Source organism: Eumetopias jubatus, unplaced genomic scaffold (assembly GCF_037043125.1).
Source record: "Eumetopias jubatus isolate StellerSeaLion01/CBP00866 unplaced genomic scaffold, mEumJub1_p1.0 scaffold_1, whole genome shotgun sequence".
Classification (NCBI taxonomy): Eukaryota; Metazoa; Chordata; class Mammalia; order Carnivora; family Otariidae; genus Eumetopias; species Eumetopias jubatus.
The window spans coordinates 96,102,848-96,126,370 of NW_028274807.1; the positions used below are offsets into that span (position 1 = coordinate 96,102,848).

The 23,523-nt window shown below is 34.5% G+C and overlaps 1 protein-coding gene across 4 annotated transcripts in view; it reads left to right on the forward strand.

Annotated features, from left to right (window-relative positions):
• PDCD10 (programmed cell death 10) overlaps positions 1–23,523 on the forward strand; it is a 41,652-nt gene that overhangs the window by 14,763 nt on the left and 3,366 nt on the right. For 2 of the 4 annotated variants that reach the window (XM_028103137.2, XM_028103136.2), the window contains exons 2-7: positions 2,583–2,689; positions 11,014–11,067; positions 15,992–16,109; positions 16,748–16,874; positions 22,596–22,674; positions 22,969–23,051. In XM_028103137.2, coding sequence (XP_027958938.1) covers positions 2,594–2,689; positions 11,014–11,067; positions 15,992–16,109; positions 16,748–16,874; positions 22,596–22,674; positions 22,969–23,051 — 557 coding nt within the window. In that variant the 5' untranslated portion in view covers positions 2,583–2,593. Of the gene's footprint in view, positions 1–2,478; positions 2,690–11,013; positions 11,068–15,991; positions 16,110–16,747; positions 16,875–22,595; positions 22,675–22,968; positions 23,052–23,523 lie in introns of all 4 variants that reach the window. The other 2 variants (XM_028103138.2, XM_028103135.2) reach the window with 1 other exon arrangement.

Genomic DNA, 23,523 nt, shown 5'->3' on the forward strand with positions numbered 1-23,523 from the left:
ACCTTCTCTTTGAAACACCTGGTTTCTGTGATGCTGGTTCTGTCACCCAGTTCTCCAATAGCAGTATAGCATCTGCACTTCTCCCTTGTTGATACTGACTTGTTCACTTTCTGGCTTTCCTTTCATAGTATAAGCTCCACGAGGGCAGAGACTGTCTTGTCTTGTTCACTGCTCTGTAGCTAGTCCTAGGCCTAATTCTGTATAGGTAATGGATAAATATTTGTTAAATAAACGAATGATTTTTTTTCTGTTACCCCATGAGATGGCTCTTCAAGTTCTGGTATTGGCCCTGTTCTGCTATTTCTCGCTTGTTTTTTTGTTTTGTTTTGTTTTGTTTTGTTTTCCATTGATACTGATGCCTTCAATTACTGTCTATACTGTGCTTCCAATAGCTATCATTTTCATTTTGACTACTGTCCCTGCATTTCAGCCCCTCTTTTTTGTTCCAAGTTTAATATGAAAAAGTATTCACAATTTATTTCTAAAGTGGAAAAGTAGATTACCAAATGGCCAGTTAAGTAGTTAAATAGAAACAGCAGGGTCACAATTGATTATTTACCTTCTTCCTCTTCCTACTTGCTCAGGTCTGGTTGGTCTTTTATATAACTATACTAGGTCTCTTAAGTTTCCCCTGCCATCAGTTTATGTTCCTCCATTCTGTCCTTAACAGTATGACCAAAGCAATCCGCTTAAATAAATGATCTGATCAGGTAATGGCTTTCTGTTACCCTATAGAATAAGACCTAGGAATTGGCCTTCTTATTTTTATTTATTGATTTGGTTCTGTGAGGTCAGTGGGCAGCTTGTAGCCCCAAAACGAAAAACTTTCCATATTTAGAACTACCAGAAATGGGACTAGCGGGTTTCTGTAGGTGTCAAGTTCCCTTTCACTGGTAGGGATTATGGAAGGATAGTAAGCAGTTCTCAAATGGGACAAGTTATTAGAGCTTTTTGAAGCTCTGCATACTCAGACCTTTGATTGTATCTTTCAAACTGCTTAGGTCTTCCACAGTCTGGCCCAGATAAGTTTTAATGATTAGGACCACATCTTAATCACCCCCCCACTGCATCTTTTACAGAGTAGGTGCTAAGCCTACATTTATTCAGTGAATGAATAACTTCTGGGTATTTTCTTGGGTAGATGAGCTGAGATTGTCTCTACTTCAAACTTAGTTGTTTTGTTTTTTTTTTTTAATGTGGAATTATCAGATCTGGATTGAGAGTATTAGGATCAAGTCTTGGATCTCTGCATATGTGTTCTTGGTCAAATCATTTATCATCTCAGAACCTGAAATAAGATTAGAATGACAATGTAAAGTAATTGTGAGGACTAAAAGTGTGTGAAAAATGTTTTATAATCTGAAAATGCTTTATAAATGATAGAAATTATTCAAAATTGATGGTTTTGAAATATGTATACTAATAGACATTGTTTAAAATATAGATATGTCACTAATATTACTCTCTCACTTTATAATTAGGCTCATTTTTTAGCCTAGCAAAGGAAATAAATACAGTTGCTTTCTCTTAAAAACCAACATACTTCCTCAACTATTCAAGGCAAAATTTCTCTTATATTGTTGAATTCTCAGTATTTTGTCAAACTATCAGTGTCTCTGGATCTCTCTACTTAGGTTTTGTGCCAGGTTTGGACAAAGATTCAGAAATACCGCTGGCGAAATTAAATAACATTTTTTCCCCCAAATAGACCACATTTGATAGAATTTTCCCAGTTTTAAGATTTGTCTTAAATCTTTGGTGCTTGGCTATGCTTTTGTTGTTATTTTTTGGTGGCAAAATCAATGAACTATTAGCAAAAAGATTTTAATCTAAACACCTTTTTTCTTAATTTTTTTTTTTTTTAAGATTTTATTTATTTGACAGAGACAGACACGGCAAGAGCGGGAACACAAGCAGGGGGAGTGGGAGAGGGAGAAACAGGCTTCCCGCCGAGCAGGGGCTGGATCTCAGGACCCTCGGATCATGACCTGAGCCGAAGGAAGACGCTTAACGACTGAGCCACCCAGGCGCCCCTTTTTTCTTAATTGTTAATGCAGTTCTCCATTAACATTTATGCTTTATGTATTTCACAGTTACAGTTTTATGTTATGTATAAGTGCTATGATTATACACTTTGTTGATAATTTCTTGTATTAACTTTTTTGATTGTATATATGATGGAATTAGATGCATCATTATTCCATGGTGCTTCAGGGAGCACTCTCTCTCAGTTAAAGATGAGTGGGTTCATGAATCACAGCTTTGTTAATGAGGGAAAATTAGTTGTAAGAAAGGGCAAATTCCTGAGTCTGAGGAGGAAAAGAGATGTCTTACTGATCAGGGGTAACTTCACAAGTAAGATACATTAACAAATGAGCTGTTCATAAGATAGAGACACTGGAAAAGAAAGTTATTGGTGTTTGTCATTTTCCCTTAATAGAGTAAATCTCTGTTCTTTCTTCCTTTCCTTTTAACCAGGTCAGTATATATTTTGTGCCCTGTTCTTTTATCACAAAAAAGAAAAGAAATACTGCAGTGAATGAAGATTCCTCTGCATTTTAGCACTGCTTTTTCTACTGTAGTTGGCTTTTGAATGAGGATGACAATGGAAGAGATGAAGAATGAAGCTGAGACCACTTCCATGGTTTCTATGCCCCTCTATGCAGTCATGTATCCTGTTTTTAATGAGGTAAGTAGGTAAACATTTTTTACATGATCTCTTCAATTCTTGATGCCTGCCTCATTTATTCATTTGTTTTTTCCTTCATATAACAAATACATAGATGAATTTCATCTGTGTGTTAGGCATTGTACCAGGTTGGACATAAAACAGTAGGGAGGGGGGAACCTGGATTTATTGCTTCCCATCTGGAGGTTTCATTATAGGGGGAGAGACGGACATTGAATAAAAGAATACAAGTAATTATATAAATGGAAAGTTGTGGTAAGTGCTGTGAAGTCACGAAGAATCATATGTTCAATAAAATAGCAGGTGGGACCTGCTTTAGGGGTCAGGACCAGCCTCATTCAAGATGAGACTTACATGCTAAGATCGAAAAGAGGTAAGGATTTGACAGTTGAGTTCAGGATAAGCACGTTTTAGGTAGCCAGAAGAGCAGGCACAAAAATATCCTGCTGAATTGTAGTCAGTAGAGACAAAACATATTTTTACTGATAAATGGAAGCTACCATTGCTTTAGTGTCTAGAGAAGATGTAGTTGCTTTTTTATTTGAGGAATTTTCTAGGACTTAATACATTTTTGGTTTTTCTTTTAATTTAGAGAATTAGAGCTGGAAATTCCTTAGAAATAATTTAATCATGCCCCTCCTTTTAATGACGAATTGAGTTCCAAATATGTGAAATGGTGTTCCTAAAATTACCTAGAACTAAAATCTAGGATTCCAAATTCAGTGGCTTCAGCCTTAGCCTTTCTGTATATTTAATTAGGGTCTTTTTGTTCTGGTTTTGCTAATTATAAAGCTGTCAACACCATTGACCTTATTGTTGCTGCTGTAATTTGGAAACCCTCACCATTTCCAATGACTTCTTATTCCTTTTTGTAAAGTATTTATATTAGAGTAAGATTCTGGATTTCAAAACCCTTTCTCCCACATTATTAGGTTTAATAATAATGTATTTGATGCATTTGTGGTCTTAAGTCTTGGGGACAATAGAGAGTGATTCATCCTCTTCAACTTGGAAATCACAGACCTAGTTGCCATTTCAGACATATATTTTGAAATTCTAAATGCTATCTGTCAAATAGTGTTATTAGGTTCAGTGACCATAAAAGAAAAAAACTGGCTTGGATAAAAGTTATTTCTCTTGCATAAAAATTGTAGTGTTAAGTGGTCCAGTGCTAGTGTTATTATGACTCGGTATCCTAGTGCTTACTTTGCGTTATCAAGGTCACCTCAGCATGTGGGGTAGCTGCTGAATCTCCATTCATCATGTCCTAAGTTGTATGGAAGGCACAAAAAAATGGAATAGAGTTGGGGGTGTTACTTCCAGCCAATTAAGCTTCCTTCAAGTAACCTTTTTGAAAGTCCTATACAAGACTTCCATTTATATCTCATTGGCGAGAACTTAGTCTTATGACTGCACCTAGCTGCAAAGGAGGTTGGGAAATTTATAAGTTTTGTTACTAAAGAGGAAGCAATAGGAGGTATCTTTTGAAAAACCTGTCCCTGTTATACTAATACTATGGTAGCATTGGAGGCACTCTTTTAGGGCTGGTAATACCCATCTCTGGCAGGTATAACGCCAACACTCTGGCAGTAATTAATTCCACCATTTTGTTCTAATATGTACCCATTCATTACAAGACTACAGTTACTGTTAGAAGCAAGTGCTTCAGTTCTGTTTAGTAAGTATTTACTAAATGTCAGCCATTTATTTGCTGAGTAGTCTGCTAGGGTCCGAGGATGTGGAAAAGAAAAAGGCATTATACCTCTTCTTAAGAACCACAGGGAACTATTTTCTTAAACATCTTAAACAGATGTTTAAGCAAATACATTATTTAATTATCCTTGTACCAGGTATGAGGTAAGAAGACAGTCACTGAAACTATTAAGTAATGTATGTTGATGTTTAGTGTTTTAACTTCTCAGGTACTTCAAGAACCACTATGGCAGTTCTACCCAGAAGTGCTCCTTCTTGGGTCTGTATAGCTAGCCACCCCTGTGGGCTTTTGGGCCAAGTTGTATGGGGCATTTCTGTATTTATCTAGTATTTTGAGTCTTCACTTGAAGGAAGGGCAATTTACATTGCAGAGCTGTTTGAGCCTCTAGTTAGTGAAGAGGAGTGAGAGAAGTTTTTTTTTCTAACAACTAGAGTGATCTTTTCCTACATAAGGAAAATGGATTTTATTTGAATCTTAACTTTGGAAAATAGTTATATAGGATATGAGATTCTGATACAATGAACTGTTGGGATTAATACTAAGATAACTTTTCTAATTTATTCATGTGTAAGAAAAATTAATTTGAAAGAAAACAGGCTGTGAATGGACTGGTAAATCTCTTCCAGAAATAAAGACAATGATTCTTGCCAGATGACATCTAAAAAATATGTGGGTTAATGGGCCCGGAATTAGAACGTGTTGCCAAATGTTTCATAGTTGGTTCAAGAATTGTTAGAACTGAATTTGAAAATGAAATGGCTAGATGTAGCAGCAGACTGAGAGATACTGTGTCAAATTGTCAGGGTCTAGCTCTCAAATTTATGATCTAATAACATCATGGTATCTAGCTTTTTATAAAAATTATTTTTGTCACGTTACAAAAACAAGTGTTCAGAAATAACAGGCTTTTAGGAATAGTGGTAGTAGGTCTCCTTTTTGATAGAGATATGAGATCTGGGGCATGATTTAGGAATGGAATAAAATAATTGTGCCTTCAAATGTGAAGTGTGTGGTTGAGAAGAATAAAATACTAGCATTGTTGTCTGACTTCCAGTGTATTAATGTAACATCTAAAATAAGATACCTGGTCAGTTAAACATTAATATTTAACTATAGTTCAAACATAGATTTTTCTACAGATCTACTAATGGGGAAGTTAGAATTTAGTTTGGCTCTCTTTTTCTGTGCTATGCGGATTTAAAGATAAAATGGTTGTCAAGTTAATCTTACAGAAAATAGTACCAGAGTAGGGATGAATGTTTAACTCTGGAGCTAAATGATACACTTAATTTTGTCCACAGTGTATTGGAAGAGTTAAAAAAAACTTACCCATTCTCACCTTAACATAACATTTGTAGTAGTAACAATGGTAGTCTGTAAGTCATCTTGTAGAACAGATTTTTTTAGATAGTAGGGCATCCTTATATCTGGGAAATTTTAGTACTGTTACTCCAGCTCACAAAGCAAAGTTATTTATGGCATTCTGGGAGTTTGATGTTTGCTAAACTTAATGAAGCTATGCCAAGACAGCTGAGATGGAGTAGGCTTCTTATTTAATCAGCTGCTGCAGAGTTCAGAGTCCAAGTATATTGCATGTGTTGTAAATGTACTGTGAAATAGGTCTCCTGGTTACCTTATGGAATAGTGAGTTTATAGAAGCGTTATGACAAGTCTTAGATCAGGTTCTCATGTACTGTATTACTTTCTACTGATCTTTGTGTATGGCGGAGGAGAGAGGTGTAGTTCAGTTCTTCATTTCAGGAAAAGATACACCATGAATCATCGTTTCCTGTGACTTTTTAGAGGAATTATTTTAAGGTGAAGTATAATTTCTGAAGAAATATGTATTGTGTTTTGAGATAGGAATAAAGTTTTGCAAACAAATAAGAATTTTAGATCACCAAGGGTTTATATGCTTGTTTATAAATCACAAAAAAATGGTACTTCTGAATAAGTAATTAATATTTTATTCAGAAGCATCCAACACAGTTATTTCTGCCAGCTTAGCAGAATATGCAACTCTTAATTTTTTCCAATAAGCAAATGAAATCTGTGAATACTTCCCCAACTTCACATACCTAACTATCCCTTTTTTTTTTAATTGAAAAAATCAAACCCCAAAATTGGAGCATAGTAAACATACTTCTCCATAGTGAAGGCATGGGTTTTACCTGCAGTCCCACCATCCAGAGGTGATCGTAGTTAGTATCTTGCATAAGAATTACTGCTCTGCCCCTTACTCTAGGCTGTGTAGTCTTATCTTTCTTACCTTGTTTATAAACTGATGATAAACAGTAATATACTTATTTCTCATAACTCTGAAATAAATGACTTAATATATTGTAGTACTGAGAATAGTACCAGTCATGTAGTTAAGTGTTAGAGCTGTTATTCAGAAGTCTTTGTGCAATTTTCTGATAAAATTGTGAGCATTCCCTAGAGTTTTACATTCTAGTAGACAATTTTTAATGAAACATTTTTGTGATAGGTGGCTCTGCTTACCTTTTTTGCTGGAAAACTTGGCAACCCCAGAAACGGATTATTTTAGAAACATTTACTATGTATAAAACACATGACTGCATCTCTCTTCTTTGTGACAGCACAAAAGTTGATAGGTGGCCTCTTGAGTCTTATCTACTTATGTTCTAGCTTTTTTTCTTTTCTGTTTTTTTTTTTTTTTGATCTGACTTACCTCATTTTTATTTGAGTCATAAGGGATGTACCTTTATTCTTGTGTCTTTTTTTTAAGATTTATCTATTTAAAAGAGTGGAATAGAGTGCGCACATGAGCAGGGAAAGGGCAGAGATAGAGGGACAAGCAGACTCCTTGCTGAGTGGGGAGCCCAGCTCTGCTAGGGGCTCCATCCCAGGACCCTGAGATCATGACCTGAGCCAAAATCAAGTTGGATGCTTAACCAGCTGAGCCACCCAGGCACCCCTTTTTCTTGTGTCTTGGCCCTGTTTGATTCCTTTTAAAGAATAGGATTAATAGAGTTTGTGGGGAGGGGAGAAGGTTGTCAGCATGGAGAAATCATGCCTGATTTTGAGGAAGCCAAATTAGTAGATAATTCAGAACCAACTAACCTAATTATTTTGACCTTAAAATAAGAAAGAATACTTTCAAAAGATTTTATGCAAGACCTATAAAACTTGAGTAACCAAAGAGTTAAATGGATTTTTTTTTTTTTATAGTTATGGGTGTAAGAGACAGGCTTGCTAACTAGAAAATAAAGTATAGGAATGAGCTGATACCTTTGGAGGGAGGGACCAGTGCAATAAATGGAGGGGCCAATGCAATAAATGCACTCTCTGTGGAATCACAATTATGTGTAAGCTTTTGAAATATTTTTATAAACATTCTAGAGAGTTAAATTTGACAAGTTTGCAGTTAATAGTGCTCTCAGAAGCTATCAAGAGTAAATTACAGGAGGACCTCACAAAACAGTAGGCAGACGTGAGGTTGGGGTGAGAGGCCCGCTGTTAAGTTCACCCCAGCCTATCATTTCCCTCTAGCTGGGACTTCAGGAGGTATTTTCTTTACCTTTTTCGTGAAATGAGATTAGGTGCCCTGTTCTCTTGTGCTTATTCTCTTTTTTTTTCTTTACTCTTTTACTGGTGACATGGAATTCCTAGATGGCTGAGGCCCGAGGAAAGCCTCTCCTTGTCCAGATATCCATTAATGGCAAGGTGTAATTATATGTTCCCTCCTCCTCCTCTGAATTCAGAATCAATTACTACTAAGAAATGATTGCATTGGCTCTTTAAAGATAACCTAGCCAACAACTGTTATCTCAAAAGCTGAAAAAAATTACTGGACTCATTAGTGGAAGTATTGGAAACAAAATGGAAATTCTTGTCTGTTCTAAACTTACATAAAAACTTTACTCCCACATGTGTTACTAACCCCTGAAGAAAGCTGTAAGTTTGCAAATGGCCCAGGAAGGTGATTTTAAGAGGCTGTGTTCTTCAGGGACCAGTTTAGCTTTCACCTCCATAAAGACTTTTTTTTTCCTACTTCAACTGACAGTGATCCCATTAGTTTCCATGTAGCTGCTTATTTAAATTGATCTGGGGTTCCAGGACTATAATCTATTTCTTTTATCTCTCACACTGACTTTCTTACACATGGGAGAAACTCGGGAATTTGTTAGTTCTTCAGTAGTTGAAGAGATTCAGTGAGAGAGTGGATGCCAGTGTGGGAAGGGTGAATTCAGGGAGCAGGGTAGCATTAAGTGGCTTGTGCACAGGTTTTAGAGCCAGACAGATTTGTTATGAATCCTGCCTCTGTATGCACTAGCTCTTGAATATGGGGTAAATTTATGCAAAATGAATTTCTGCCTCTGTAAAATAGAGATGATGATAGCTAGTTACAGATTGTGAGGATGAGATACTCTCTATGAAAATACATAACAAAATTCATTATAGGTGCTAAGTAAATGAAAACTGTTATTAGGATACTGCCAGGACCTTATACTGTCATGAAAGGTAAGGTGAACTTGATTTTATCATCAAATCATCTATCACAAGTGAAAGATCTAAAAGGGAAGCACTTTTTATTAGGGAAGATAAAAACATACCTTGCTAAGTATTACAGGCTGCAAATTATAAGTAGATTGAAGAACAATTTAGATAAATTTATGGTTGAGAGATTAAGTTCAATTCAAAAAGTAGATATGTGCCTGTATGCCTGGTCCTTCCCTGGGTAGTGGGGATATCATATGAGTAATGAAGCCTAGTGGGTTTACTGCAAGATATGTGGGTATATAATGTATCCCAAAATGACTCCCTGCAGAGTTCTGGTTGAGGTGCCTCACAGCTCACAGATTTGATTTAGTATATGCCTGACCTTTCCCTTTCTTTTCTAAGACACATGTATGTAAACTTAATATAGAAATCTGATGTCTATCTTGGCTAATTTTATTAGTTCTTCACAGACTATTCTGGGCCTCTTTTATTTGCCTTGACCCTTTCACACACCAGCCAGGGTAGTACAGAATGAGTTAATGATGCAGATACTTGGAGGTACACATCTGACTCAGACCTTTGACTTCTTGAAAGAGGTCGGAGTGTGGTGTAAACCCAAATAAGGAAATGGTTCCTATCAGACTGGAAACATTCATCCTGTTTGTCTGCCTCTCCTTCCCTTACACAACAAGAACTTGAGATCAGAAGAGCTGTATTATTATTTTAATCTTAAATAGGACTCATTACAATTAAATGAATTCCATGGAAGAAGAAAATTTTTTATTTGTGGCAGCATATTTTCATTAATTTTATAAACTTACATAGTTGCTTTTTTGCTCTATTTGCCTACCTTGTCCTCTTGTGTCTTCCCTTTTATCTACTAAGACAATGTTAGATTTTACTGGATTTGTAGAAGCCAAGTTAAAAACTGAGTTAAATGGCCTATTATTTATTTTTGGAGATAAAGTGTTTATCTTGGCACATTTTGTTGCTTTTTTGCTGAAGATGCGTAACTTGTAGGGAGATAAGGTTCTTGGCATTTCTGTCTTGTTTAGAAAATAAATTGATTTAATAAAGTGTAGGCCATTCCTTAGATATGTATATATGTATATATGTTGTTTATAAAGGAAAACTTACATTTATTTCCTCGAGGGATTGAAAGGAATATTTATTGCAAGATATGATATGTTCCTACGATTTTTGTAAAAAAATTCCACTTGCATAAGAATCCTATAAAAGTTAACATTGTTTTTGAACATTTAATATTGTCCCCAATAAAAAATATATACATTGAGCTTTATTGAGTTAATTGGTGCAATCTTTAGGGACTAAAAAAATAGGAATTTAACTGAAGGTAGTTGTTTTAAGCCTAGCAGTTAACTCTTCAACAAATGGCATTATTTTTATCAAATTTTTTTCTCACTGAAAAATGAATTCTCTGAAGTGTATAATAAGGACATGTATCTTTCAGAATTGTAAACCTCACATATTTGATATTAAAATTAAAAGCTTTGGGATTGAACTTTTGGTCCAGTATTTTAGGTAACCTTTTTTTAATCCAGATAACATAGAGGACAGATGATCCACAGTCTTTATTTAGTATCAGACCTTTTGTCAGTGCTGTTTGCTAATTAATAAAATAGACTAACCTCAACTTAAATCCCTGGCTGAGGGATTGTAAAATAATTAAAAAGGAGTAAGGTAATAAATACAAAAAATCTTAAATAATAAATGTTTTCTTGGTGTTGGTCGTTTTCTATTCAGTGCAAACCCCATTTGCCATATACTTGCAACGTAGCATTGAGAGTTGATCTCGAACCCTATTTTCAGTAATTGAAGTAAATATGTTTATTCTTTCTATAGGGACTTGATATTATTTTGCATTCTGTGCTTATCTTAAGTCTACTTTTAAGGTTTTGTTTTTAAAAATAAAAAGAATGAAGAACTCATGCATCCTTTAATTTCTTCTAATGAAAATTTTAGATGACCTGTGTATTTGAAGAATTAAGGTGATTTAGAATAATAGCAAGTATTTTTGTTGATCAAATGATGGATGTATCAGTGTTATTACTGTAGAGTGGAATATCAGAAATGTGCTTTTTCTGAGGAAATTGATATTAATAGTGATTTAAAATTTATATTGCAGCTAGAACGAGTAAACCTGTCAGCAGCTCAGACACTGAGAGCAGCTTTCATTAAGGTGAGATGCAAATAATTTATTGTGATGATTAAAATGTATGTTGTATATAAATCTGAACACCATATGATAATTGCCACTTTATTTCCTTTTAGTGAAAACCTGTTCAGCTGTCTCACGTCTGTTTTAGCGTACGCTGTAAAGCTTAAAACACTTCCCAAAAGTGAATTGAAACAAATGCTTTTTCCTTAGCATTCATCTTTTCGTCATTTTTTGCTTTGGAAACTGACTTCTTTGGAGTCTTTTCTCTTTAGCTTTAGAGTATATTTTTGAATTTCTTTTTCTGTTATATGACTTGATAAAAATTTTTGTAAAATTATAACTCAAAAAGATGTTCTTCATATTGCTTAATTATAGAACATAAGTATAAAATAGTATTTTTGATGGGAAAACAAGACCTGTGTGGGGGTCAGATTAAGGGTACCTTGCAAACATACATCCAAGTCACTCTGTCAGAGTGAACTTTTTTGTTGTCTCTAGACCTGCACTGTTTGATAAATACTAGCCACATGTTGCTAGTTCAAATTGAGTTGTACTCCAAGTATAAAATACACACCAGATTTTGAATACTTAGTATAAGAAAAAGAATGTAAAATAACTCAGTAATAAGTATTTTATATTAATTATATGTTGAAATGATAATATTTTGGATGTACTCTTAAAATGATTTCACATATTTCTTATTTTGTAACATGGCCACTAGAAAATTTAAAATTACAATGAATGATATTTGTTGCTTATGTTATATTTCTGTTGGACAGTCCTATTCTACATATTAGGTGCATTCTTTCATGTAAAACTTTATCCATCCCCCTTTCCCAGTACGTATCAGGGTACCCAAAACTTCAATTTTTATTTACTTATTGTGTGTTTGTTCCCATTAATATCCAAAATAACTTCTATTTCAGGTAAAGTATTTTAATGTTTAAATCTAGAATAAATTTATAGTTAAGTTTTATTGGATTAGAACTATAAATCCATAAAGCTTGAGTTCTTTTTTATGGCAAAGATTGTTCATTGATACCACTCTTAACTGCTGGGATAGATACTGTCACTTAACATCTCTCTTCACCACAAGAATTTACATTGTATATATTATATTAGAGCTATTTTGATGTGATTAATACTCTAAAATGCAGTGCCTGTGTATTCATACGTAGTAGCTTAATTAAAATATATTCTGGCAAATCAATGGGTTAATGAAAAGAAGGAATGAAGCAATATCATCAATTTTTTTTTCTTTTTTCTTTGAGCTTCAGTGTGGCTTTGGAATGGCATATTTGGTTATCAGGGAGGCATGATGGAAACTGTTTTAAACTAACTTGCTATTTTTGTGGCCAAAGAAAGGAAGGAAAGGCGACCTATTGCACAATATAGTATTGATAAGGAAAAGTCAGTTTTTTAGCTTTTCTGTTAGCAAGAACAGAGAGAAATTTCTCCTGTGGATCATCATAAGGAGGACTCTGTCTGAAGTAGTAGATGATATCCTCAGTGTCATTTCTAAAAGAGATAAAATAACAAATTTCATTAAGCTTTTTCTTACAAATATCCTTACATATAATCTGATGTTTTAATACTAAAGTACATTTTAAAAGCAAATAGTATGTTTAAAGTATGTGCTTTTTGATAGATCTGGTTTAACATATGGATAAATTTTATTATCCACGGCACTGATTGTTAATTGGGGAAAGTGGAAGTTATTTTGAGAGGAAAATAAATTAGTTTTGCATTGATTGATTTTTATTATATTTAATTTGTTAAATTTCAAATGGAATTAAAAGGGTATGCATTAAGAAGAGGAAGATTTTTGTGTTTTTAAAGCTACAACTTATTTGAAAAATTTAAGTCTCACCCAGGGGTGCCTGGGTGGCTCATTCGGTTAAGCATCTGCCTTTGGCTCAGGTCATGATCCAGGGGTCCTGGGATCGAGCCTTGCATGGGGCTCCCTGCTCAGCGGGGAGTCTGCTTCTGCCTCTCCCTCTGCTTCTCCCCCCCCCCGTACTTTCTCTCGTTCTCAAAAAATAAATGCCTCACCCACCCATATATCCCTATTAATATTCCTAAAATATATGTCCATATTTCCAGTTCTTTGACCACAAGTGTGATTTATCAAGGTTTAATATTTTTATTATCACAAGAAAAGGGATTAAAATTGTTTTCCCCAAGATAAAATACTAATGAATATTATCTTTTAAGATGTCTCTTCTCTTTGATTCTTTTCCCCTATGGAAAGTTCTGATAGGTTGTGCTGTTGAGAATCACTGACTCATGAGGGTGGATGTTATTGCCTTTGGGGATAGTTTTTACTCACAGTGGGATTCTTCATAAAAATTGGATTCTCACAGAATTCAAGGTTGTAATTCTGGGAGAGAACCTGAAGGTACAGATAGTTAAAAGTCTCCGATTTAAGCACAGATCTATTTATTTTGTCAGTCAGAGAAATTGGGTAAATTTAAGGCTTTTAAAATGAAAAGTAAGTAGCTTAAGGATTTCAGCCAGAAGATACTAAGATGATTGTTCCCGAGCTAGGTGCTGAGGCACCCTGGGGCCCCACAGCAAACTTAGAAGAGTGCTATGAGTTATTTTAAAACTTTAAAGAAACACAGTGATACTAAACATCTGACACTGTGAACTATGCTAGCTTGAGGTAGTTTGCAATTTCTTTTTTTTTTTTTTTAAAGATTTTATTTATTATTTAATTGACAGAGAGAGAGAGAGACAGAGAGAGAGGGAACACAAGCAGGGGGAGTGGGAGAGGGAGAAGCAGGCTTCCCGCCGAGCAGGGAGCCTGATGTGGGACTCGATCCCAGGACCCTGGGATCATGACCTGAGCCGAAGGCAGTTGCTTAACCAACTGAGCCACCCAGGCGCCCCAGTTTGCAATTTCAACATATTAGATTGGGCTACATTCCATGCAGTGATGTCATATTTTTGTGAAGTTGGAATTTTGGCCATTTCTGTGATAAAAGGTAAGTACCACGAGAAAATCAGTGTCCCAATAGGAAATGGGGATTGTAGGATCCAGTCTAATTCCAACATTTGAGAAATTGTGTAGTGCCCAACAGGTGAATGCATCTCAGTAAGTAATCATGGTTATTTAAGAATGAAATGAAATGTTTTTCTTTCAATTTGTGTATTTTTTAAGGACAGTTGTTAGGACACGAGTACTTACGAAGTTATTTGAACCTAACTACTACATAGCCACTATTTTCTTTGCCCTAAGAACACTTGTGAACTGAGAAAGTTAGAGGCCTCTGTAAGATTTCTATAATGCTCCGGTTTTGGCAGTTTGGGGCTCCACACAACTTGGTGTTGAAAACTTTATTCTCAGCCTTTCAGCATTTAATGATTTTGGCAGTTTATGATAACTTAATCAGAGAGAGATTATTGTTCTGCTGGCATATTCTGTAAGCACATGGAGAGTACTCCCCTGCCTCGTAAGATGATGCATTATATAGGTAATTTAATGCTACTTAGAGAAAGAAGATAAACCACTTTATCAAATGCTGGCTTATCGAAATAATGCATATAGTTTTGTGGCAGGTCACCAAATTAATAATGTTGATACCGTCTTAACCCATGTTTGTACAACTTTTCCTTTAAAGGTAACCCTTGTTTTTAAAAAATAGATTCTATCTTAAATATATTCATGGAAAGAAAAATCAAAACAGGTTATAAAGGAAATGGAATTCAGTAGGATACACTTTATTGTTATTAATCATCTATCAAAATGATTTTCTTGAGTAGCATATGAGAGCAGTTAAAATGATCCCAGCGTTGAGATAAATGTGAATATTTTCTTTTCCCATTCCATTTCAAAACCTTTCAGTTTCTGATACTTGAAGCCTAATGAGAAACAAGATGTTATAATGGAAAGAGCAGTAGGAACAGGAAGAAACTGGATCTGCAGTGATACCAGAATGGAATTGAAAAGGCAGAGGTTAAATGTGCTTGACACATATGGAAGCAAATAGATCGCTGTCTGATTAGGATCATAAATTGTGTTTCTATTTGCTGTTTAATATTGGGCAAAAAAGATAGGAAATCATCAGCATAATGATTAAAATTGGCAGGCATCCTAAAAGAAACAAACTTAGAGTGTCAATACAAAATTTTTAAAAATAATAAAATGGGACAGAATTACTGGGGAAAACCCAAATCTGAAAATTAACTATGATAAACTCATAACTTTCTGTGTTCTCAGTGTTGAGATGGCTAGAAGATTTTAGTGTCCTAGTGAGTGAAGTAACGTAGAAGTAATGCAAACTCATCAGTGAAACAAGCCCAGGAGGTAGCAAAAGGATTAAATGATGTTCTATTTTAGCTACAAATATTCTTGCTACAAAAGGAAATATTCTTGCTACAGAAAATAGGAAATGAAAATTGTGAGGTGGAAAAGTAAAGGATTATATAGCTTAAATAAAACCTGCAAAAGAAATCCTGTCTTTTTGTTTCATTTTTGTTTTTCTTGACATTCTGTTCATTTAAATGCAAAGAATCTTCAAAGTACTGGTAAGATGAGTTATAGCCTGATCCTCAAGTTGAAATCTTAGCTAATGAAAAAAAGCTAAAAGTCCTTAGTGTATTTAAACTACTGAACAGAGTAATTGATGGATTACCAAAATATATAGAATCTTTATTTCTATTTTTGTTACTGGTTTGATTGCAAGTGAATGTAGAGGAGAAATAGGAAATGTTAAGTACCTTATGTTCAAATGGCAAATGGGACCATGGCTGTAATAAGAAGTCACTGATGCATAAGCTCTGACAAAACATAACTGAATGCCGTCACCACACCTACTTTACAAAGATTTCTGCTGTCATAATTTGATTAAGAGGTTCCAGGCAGGTTCTAAACAATTAATTTTTGACTTTCAAATGCTGATTGAGCTTCTGTATTTTAAAAAGAGCTTTCTCTTTTTTATAGGCTGAAAAAGAAAATCCAGGACTTACACAAGACATCATTATGAAAATTTTAGAGAAAAAAAGTGTAGAAGTTAACTTCACAGAGTCCCTTCTTCGAATGGCAGCTGATGATGTAGAAGGTAGTTAGAGTCTTATTTAATTTTCTTACAGTTGTTGAAAAGTACTTCCTCCAAGTCTTATTTGACAAATGGGTCTTCTGCCCCTCTCCTTTCTTACTGTTATTGTTATTGTGATGATAATGGGGCAAACATCTATATAAATTATTGTGTGTTTTTAAGTGAGATTTCAAGAATGTGCTGAAGATATTAGTAGGTTGGGTTTTGATATCATGAGCTCATTACATATTCAATATAGAGGTTGGTTATTAAGCTCCTCTTCCTCCTTAACAGATATATATTGTCATTATATTTGTTATGAATGTCATTACCTTAAGGTTTCCTTATGAAATAAAGCTTCAGAGGCCTGGTAAATTTGATTGAGCCTATCTTTTAGTTGTTTGTTTTAAGATTTCACCAAATTTCCATTTATCCCAAATTGAAAATGTTTAGTCTTTCATCTTTTGATCCTTTACTTGGGGAGAGCCATATATTATTTCTGAACTAAGTTGAACTTTAATGAATTCTGCCTTGCAACCTTGTCTTTCCTTTCCTTTCCCTTTCTCTTCTCCCTCCACTTCTTTAACCAACATTGGGAATTCGTAGACTTGAATTTGGCAGAGAGTTGCATGATGGTTTTTATTATGTATTTATTTTATCAGAGTATATGATTGAACGACCAGAGCCAGAATTCCAGGACCTAAATGAAAAGGCACGAGCACTTAAGCAAATTCTCAGTAAGATCCCAGATGAGATCAATGACAGAGTGAGGTTTCTGCAGACAATCAAGTAAGCAACTTTTGGCTTTGGTTCTTCTTTTCTTGAAAGTACTTCAAAGGAACCACTCATTCTAGGTGTTTTATTTTGGTATGACATTAATATTAAATTGAAATATTAATTTGAAATCAGACTTGAAATTTTTAAATGCTGCATTTTGATTATTAACTCCTAAGCTGTGGTATTTGGCTTTAGAGTATGATAAAATTTTTTAGAATGTTCATATAAAAACAGTGAATGAAATGTACATAAATTGAAATGTAGTTAGAACTACAAAAAATAATGCAAAAATGTAAATGTCAGATTAAAGTAAATAGGGAAGTTGGATAAATTATAGTATTGGTAACAAAGGATACCAGTATTGTTTTTGTTGCAGAAAGGACAGAAGTTATTAGAATAAGTAATGTACTCTTAGGCTTGAATAGCATTTTTAAATATTGGCCAAATTGTAAACCTCCAAATCCTTACCTTTGGGATACAGGTTAAATAAGTCCGATATTATGCAAGGGGCCAGAAGGCTGACTGGTGAGCAGCAGCAAGATGGGTCATTCGTGAGCAGTGGGTCTCAAACCAGGGGCACTGTCCTCAGGGGTTAAGAGGGTGGGAGAATCAGGGGAAAATCCAAACAATTTCTGGATGAATAAAGAGTCTCAATTTTCTTTAGCCTCACTGGATATACTATGAAGAAAATTGGGAATAATTAGAGCTGCACTATCAGTGAAACCTTTTGGTGAGACCACAAGTAGAAATTGCTGAAAAGGAAAGATTTAGCACAGGTTTTGTTGTTTTCTGAAAGAGGCTGCATCATCATACTTCATATCTTTAAAGAATGGAAAGAGGTTCGCTTGTAAATATTAACATTCATCTCTTGGAAACAGTATTTTTTGTAATTCCCATTGCAAAATGTTATTTTAGCTAGTTTGGGCACCTATTTTGAGTAGTATAGAGGGCACGGTATCCCATTTTAGAAAGTACTGGTTTATGATGGGTACGCAACCCAGCTATTAAGGAGTGACCCTCTTTTAGGTCTTCTAATTGAGAACCTGAAAGTACGAAAAAGATTTTTCATTGCTTAGCTAAAATTCATGTCACAGGGAACAAATCCTGAGGTAAATATTTTACCTTTATAGGAAAGCCTCAACTTCCTTTAAGTATTTTTAATGTGTGAAAAAGGAAGATAGTCAACTGTTTTATGGCTTTTTATTTTTAATCTAATATAAAGTAAACTTGTTTAGCTCATAAAAGGATAAATTGCCAGTTACGTGAAGCACAGTTGTTTAAGCAGCTTATTTTTAGAATTTTTTTTTTAAAGATTTTATTTATTTGAGAGAGAGAGAGAATGAGAGATAGAACGTACAAGAGGGAAGAGGGTCAGAGGGAGAAGCAGACTCCCTGCTGAGCAGGAAGCCCGATGTGGGACTCGATCCAGGGACTCCAGGATCATGACCTGAGCCGAAGCAGTCGCTTAACCAACTGAGCCACCCAGGCTCCCTTAGTTTTAGAATTTTCAAATACTTTAATAAAATTCTAATTTGTTTTGATAATCATATATTTGTTTATGATCTATGCTGCATTTCTATGAAGATCTGACATTTTAAAAATAATATTTTCAGCAAATTTTGCCTTGGGTCATTGAAGGAGAGGTTTATTGAATCAGTGCCATCTTAATAATAGTAGTCTAATAAGTTAGAATTATGTTCTCGGTGCTTTTTTAAGCATTTTACATATATTATTATAACACTGCTATAACAGGTGAAGAAATTAAGTAGCTTTTCCAAGGTCACAGAGCTGGTAAATTGGTAGATCTGGGTTCGAACCCAGGCAGATGCACTCCATTGTCTTCTCTGCTGCTTCCCAATCTGAGATGAATAATGCTGGTCTAACTTGGTCATTGAAAAAAGTTTTAGCTATCTGGAAGAGGTGTGATAAAGGATATCTTAATATAGAATGCCAGTAGGTAAGAGAGAGAAGAATGTTGTGGTTGAAGCTGGGGTAGGTATGGTAGGCTCAGAGTCCTCGTCCTGCTACTTTGACACCATCTTACCCCTCTGAGGGAGTCTGCAAGGCATCTCTGCTAAACCCATTGTGGCTTTAGAGAGAGGTTTGAAAAACACTGTATAAACAGCCACATTTTAATCATAAGGAAGTTGAGGTCAGGAGCCTAAGAGTCACTGTCCATAGTCATTGACAGAGGCTGAATTAAGGGCTTGTCTCTCATTTATGGGGCAGCAGTAATATTTTAGTTCTGTTTTCTGGAGTGTACTCCGCACAACTGAATTAAGAGTATTGGCAATTAAAATTTATTTCTTAACCATTTTATGAGGTATAATTGGCCCTGGAAAGTTTGTTGATAATATATATTTATGAGACCATGTATAAATTAACATAGATAGGTAAGATGTGATTATTTGTATCACAGATATATACTGACACATTTTGATACATATTGTCTCCATGGTTAATTGTTTAACAAATTAGTGGATAAAACTGCACCAAAATAAAAAGTGGCTTATCCTTCAGGCGCAGTGTACTGTGCAGTTACTGTTTTTTCTTTAAAATATTTTACTTTTTCATACTTAAGGTAGTTATCTTCATTTATTTTAGCAGTATTTTGAAGAAACATGTATCAGATACTTACTATCCAAGTACTCTCTGTGATTTCATAGGTTATATTAAGTAGAAAGAAGATTCCCATCAGTTAACAAATATCCAGGTATTTGTGTGTATGTTAGCAGACCTAGGTTTGAATTTCCATTCCCACATTTAGCTGTGTGACCTTGGATAAGTAGCTTAGCTTCCTTCTAGTTTCTGCCTATAAAGATGAGGACAACAGTTTTAAGAATTGAGAGAAAGAACATACATAAACATACATAAAGTGCCTCACACAGAACCCGGTATGTGCTCACAGCACATACTAGCTTTGTGAAATAAGGGTTTTTTTTTCCCTGCTTTTCTCTGTGGGGTTGATTAGGAAAAATGATCCAGCAAATAAATATCTTAAAAGTTCTTTTGATTAATGAATGTTTCTGTTTGACTACATTTAAGCTTATGCAAATATTTAGTAAATTTAATTCATAGGGCTTTTTTAGGTCTGATACATTCTAATGGATGACTAGTAGAGATTTGTGACTTGATAAACCAGAAAGCCGTGCATTTATTTATTTACTGTGTATTTGCGTATTCATGCGCTAAAATTCACCAGAGTTTGGTTTTCCTCATGGCTTCAGAGTAGCTTTTCCAGAGATGTCCAGTCTAACTAAACACACAGCATAGGAGTTTTCTTCCTTTAGAATGTTCACATAAATATGTTATATAAATTTGAGTTACATGATTAGAAAGTCTACTATTGCAATTTTCTTATAAGATGTATGTTATATTTCCTCTGATGCCTGTCCTCTTCTCTTTTGAGTATATGTTTCCCCAAAGTTGCCTCACTAAAAGCTGCAAATTGCTAAAATTCTGTCCTACTATATGTCCCTTGTCACAGAATCACTTAACTCCAGACTGTTTGTAATTACACTGTAGTTATTTTCTTCAATTCTTGATCTGTTTAATTGTCTGAAGTATTTTTTTAGTGCTGATTATTTTCTCTTGTAGGAAACAAACCCTTAGTTACTAATATAATTTAGCTTCCCTGGTGCAAACCCTAGCACCTTAAATGAAAATACCGTTCTGTGTACATACAGATGATGTAATATTTGATATAAATTGCCACAAATTGTTTTTAGAGAAGGCCAGGCCTAGGGATAAACAGCCTGGGTCATTATTCTATAAGTTCTTTCTAAAGTTCTGTGGCCAGTGATAGATCAAACCTTAGTTCTAGGCTCTAGGTTTCCAAACACGGTTTTCCAAATTTGGTTCATCAGCAGAATCACCTGGGGGGCTTATTTTTTAAGTTTTCTTTTAAAGTACAGATTCCCAATATTCATTAGTAAGTCTGTGGTACCTTTCAGAAAACCCTTTTTTTTTTTCCTTACAGGTGAGTGAGAACTCACTGCTCGTTTGACCTATGGAATCTAGCCATTATCATTGTATATGGGGCATATGTTCATCTTGTCGATTAGCCCTGAAAGCACATTTTTATAATCCCCCTTTTTAAAGCAGAATATTATTTTACAAAATAGTTGTATATAAACACCTCAGTGTTTGATCACTGTAGTTTGCTTCATTATGTTCTGCTTTAAATGGGCTCATTGTGGATTTGAAGTACCTTCCAAATATTTATTTGTTGAAATTTGTAATTTTTCTCATGTCATGGTCATATGACATCATTTTATTAAGCAGTGGGTTACGCACACCAGAGCAATACAGGAGTCAACTTACTTGAAACCATAAATGAAAGGAATAGTTATGTAAGTTAAAACTGCTGTTCCTAAACTAGAGGCAAAAAGAAAAAAAAATGAGTGGACAGATACCATTTCCATGTAATATTCATTGTCCTATTTGAATCTAGTATTTTAATGTTCAGACCGATACCAGTGTTTGACATACAGGAGGTAATAAGTGATTATTTATCAAAATATTTAATACAAATGTCACTACTATTTCAGAATAGGCTAACGTACTTTTTTTGTACCCAAATACTGTATATTTGTAATTCTTAGACATCCTACATGCTTATTTACTAGAAAAATGCTGTGATACACATACATACACCACAGAAATCTGGATACAGAGCTTTTTGGGTTTTTTTTCTTTAGTAAAGCTGAAATGTTTTAGGTATGAAATAACTGAAATCTGACATTTGTGATTAAAAAGTAATGAAAGATGTTTGGGATGGTCTAGAGTTATGTCGTAATAATTCATATCTTTACACTTGAATTGCATTTGCACAGCAGAAGTTTAAGTTCAGTTTGGCAAAAAAGTTACGCAGTTAGAAGATGAAAATTGAAAAAAGCATAGAAAAGACAAGAAAAGTTTAGGGAAAAAAATGGTTAATGGGTAGGAAGAACAGTCAACTCATGAGAATTACTGATTTCTTCTCTTTATCTGCTTAAAAGGGGAGGAAGGTGTTGATGCATATATAGTCCAAGGATGATTGCTGAAAGGTTAAGGTAGCAAAATATTCTGATATTGTCTCTCTCAGGAATTTAAATATATTTTCCAAAGGAAATAATGACAGCAAAGTTTTTGGAAGAGGGGTATAGGCAGTTGTTAGAAGGTAGATGTGTCTTAGAGAGAAGAGCTATGTCTGAGAAGGAAATATATTTCATTTTAAACATCAAAACTATTAGGTATGTAACTTGAAGTGCTGATAAATACAGAAGTGTGGTACACGTAATAGTAAAATTTTATTTAATTGTTCATGAGATAGCAAACGTAGAGAATATAGTAGCTTGAATTCATCAAAGAAAGGAAAAATCATAACTGGAAAAGATGAAAAGCAGAGGTAATTCTTAAAAATTTGAGTAAGTAGTGCTGAATGAAATGTTACTGATTTGGGAAGATTGAAATTAGTTATAGAACATTTGGTCAGCAATGCAAGGGAAGTCAGGATCACAAAAGGGTACAGGCTAAAATCCATCCAATCATCAGGTCAGATGTTTGGGCTTGATGCATTGTTAATGTGGTAATTACAGTGTGATTAGGAATCCTTAAAAAAAAATATAGATATATATATGTGTGTGTGTGTGTGTGTGTGTGTGTATCCGTATCCATATATATATATATAATACACACCCCTCTTCCAAATATAACTGATTTTAAGAAGTTTCTTTTTTCCTTATCCAACAGGGATATAGCTAGTGCAATAAAAGAACTTCTTGATACAGTGAATAATGTCTTCAAGAAGTATCAATACCAGAACCGCAGGGTAAGTTTAGTAGAAGCCTTGTATAAGCTGCCACCCTAGATGTTGATTTACACTTAGTTGTTTTATTGAATTAAATACTAAGATGGTTTGATTATTGAAAATAGTTTTGTATCATTAACCACTGGTTTTGTCCTTGAATTAAAATATGTTTAAGTAAATACTTCTAAAAATTCCAATTCATAATATATAGTCCATCCTGTATTCTGTATAATCTCTTATCTTTGATTTTGGCTTTTGTGTTATTTCTCTTTTCCTATTTAATATTTTTTTTCTTACTCTGTTTGATGTCTGTAGGCACTTGAACACCAAAAGAAAGAATTTGTAAAGTACTCCAAAAGCTTCAGTGATACTCTGAAAACCTATTTTAAGGATGGCAAGTAAGTAGTGTCATTTATTATCCTTTTTAAAAGAAATTAAATTATGTGGTTTTATATAGTACTAAAACTGTATAAATTAAGCCCTTTTACTATATTGTTCATACTCAAGGTAACTAGTAACTAAGAATAGACTGTTGGTTGATAATCTAGCCATAACTAGGCCTCATGGCAAATATTCCGGGTCCACCTATAGGTGGGCTTGTTAGAACTACCTACTTCACCTCTGCTGTGGTGTTGTGGTGCAAAAGCAGTCATAGTATGGAAACAAGTGACATTATGGCCATGTTCTAATAAAACTTGATTTATAGACACTGAAATTTGAATTTTATTTGATTTTCACCTTCTACATAATACTCTTTTTTTTTTTTGGTCATTTAAAAATATAAAAGTGTTCTTAGCCTGCAGGCTGTACAGAAACATGGGATGTGAGATTTGGCTTACTGGCCTACTTCACCACCCCCTGACGCTGTGG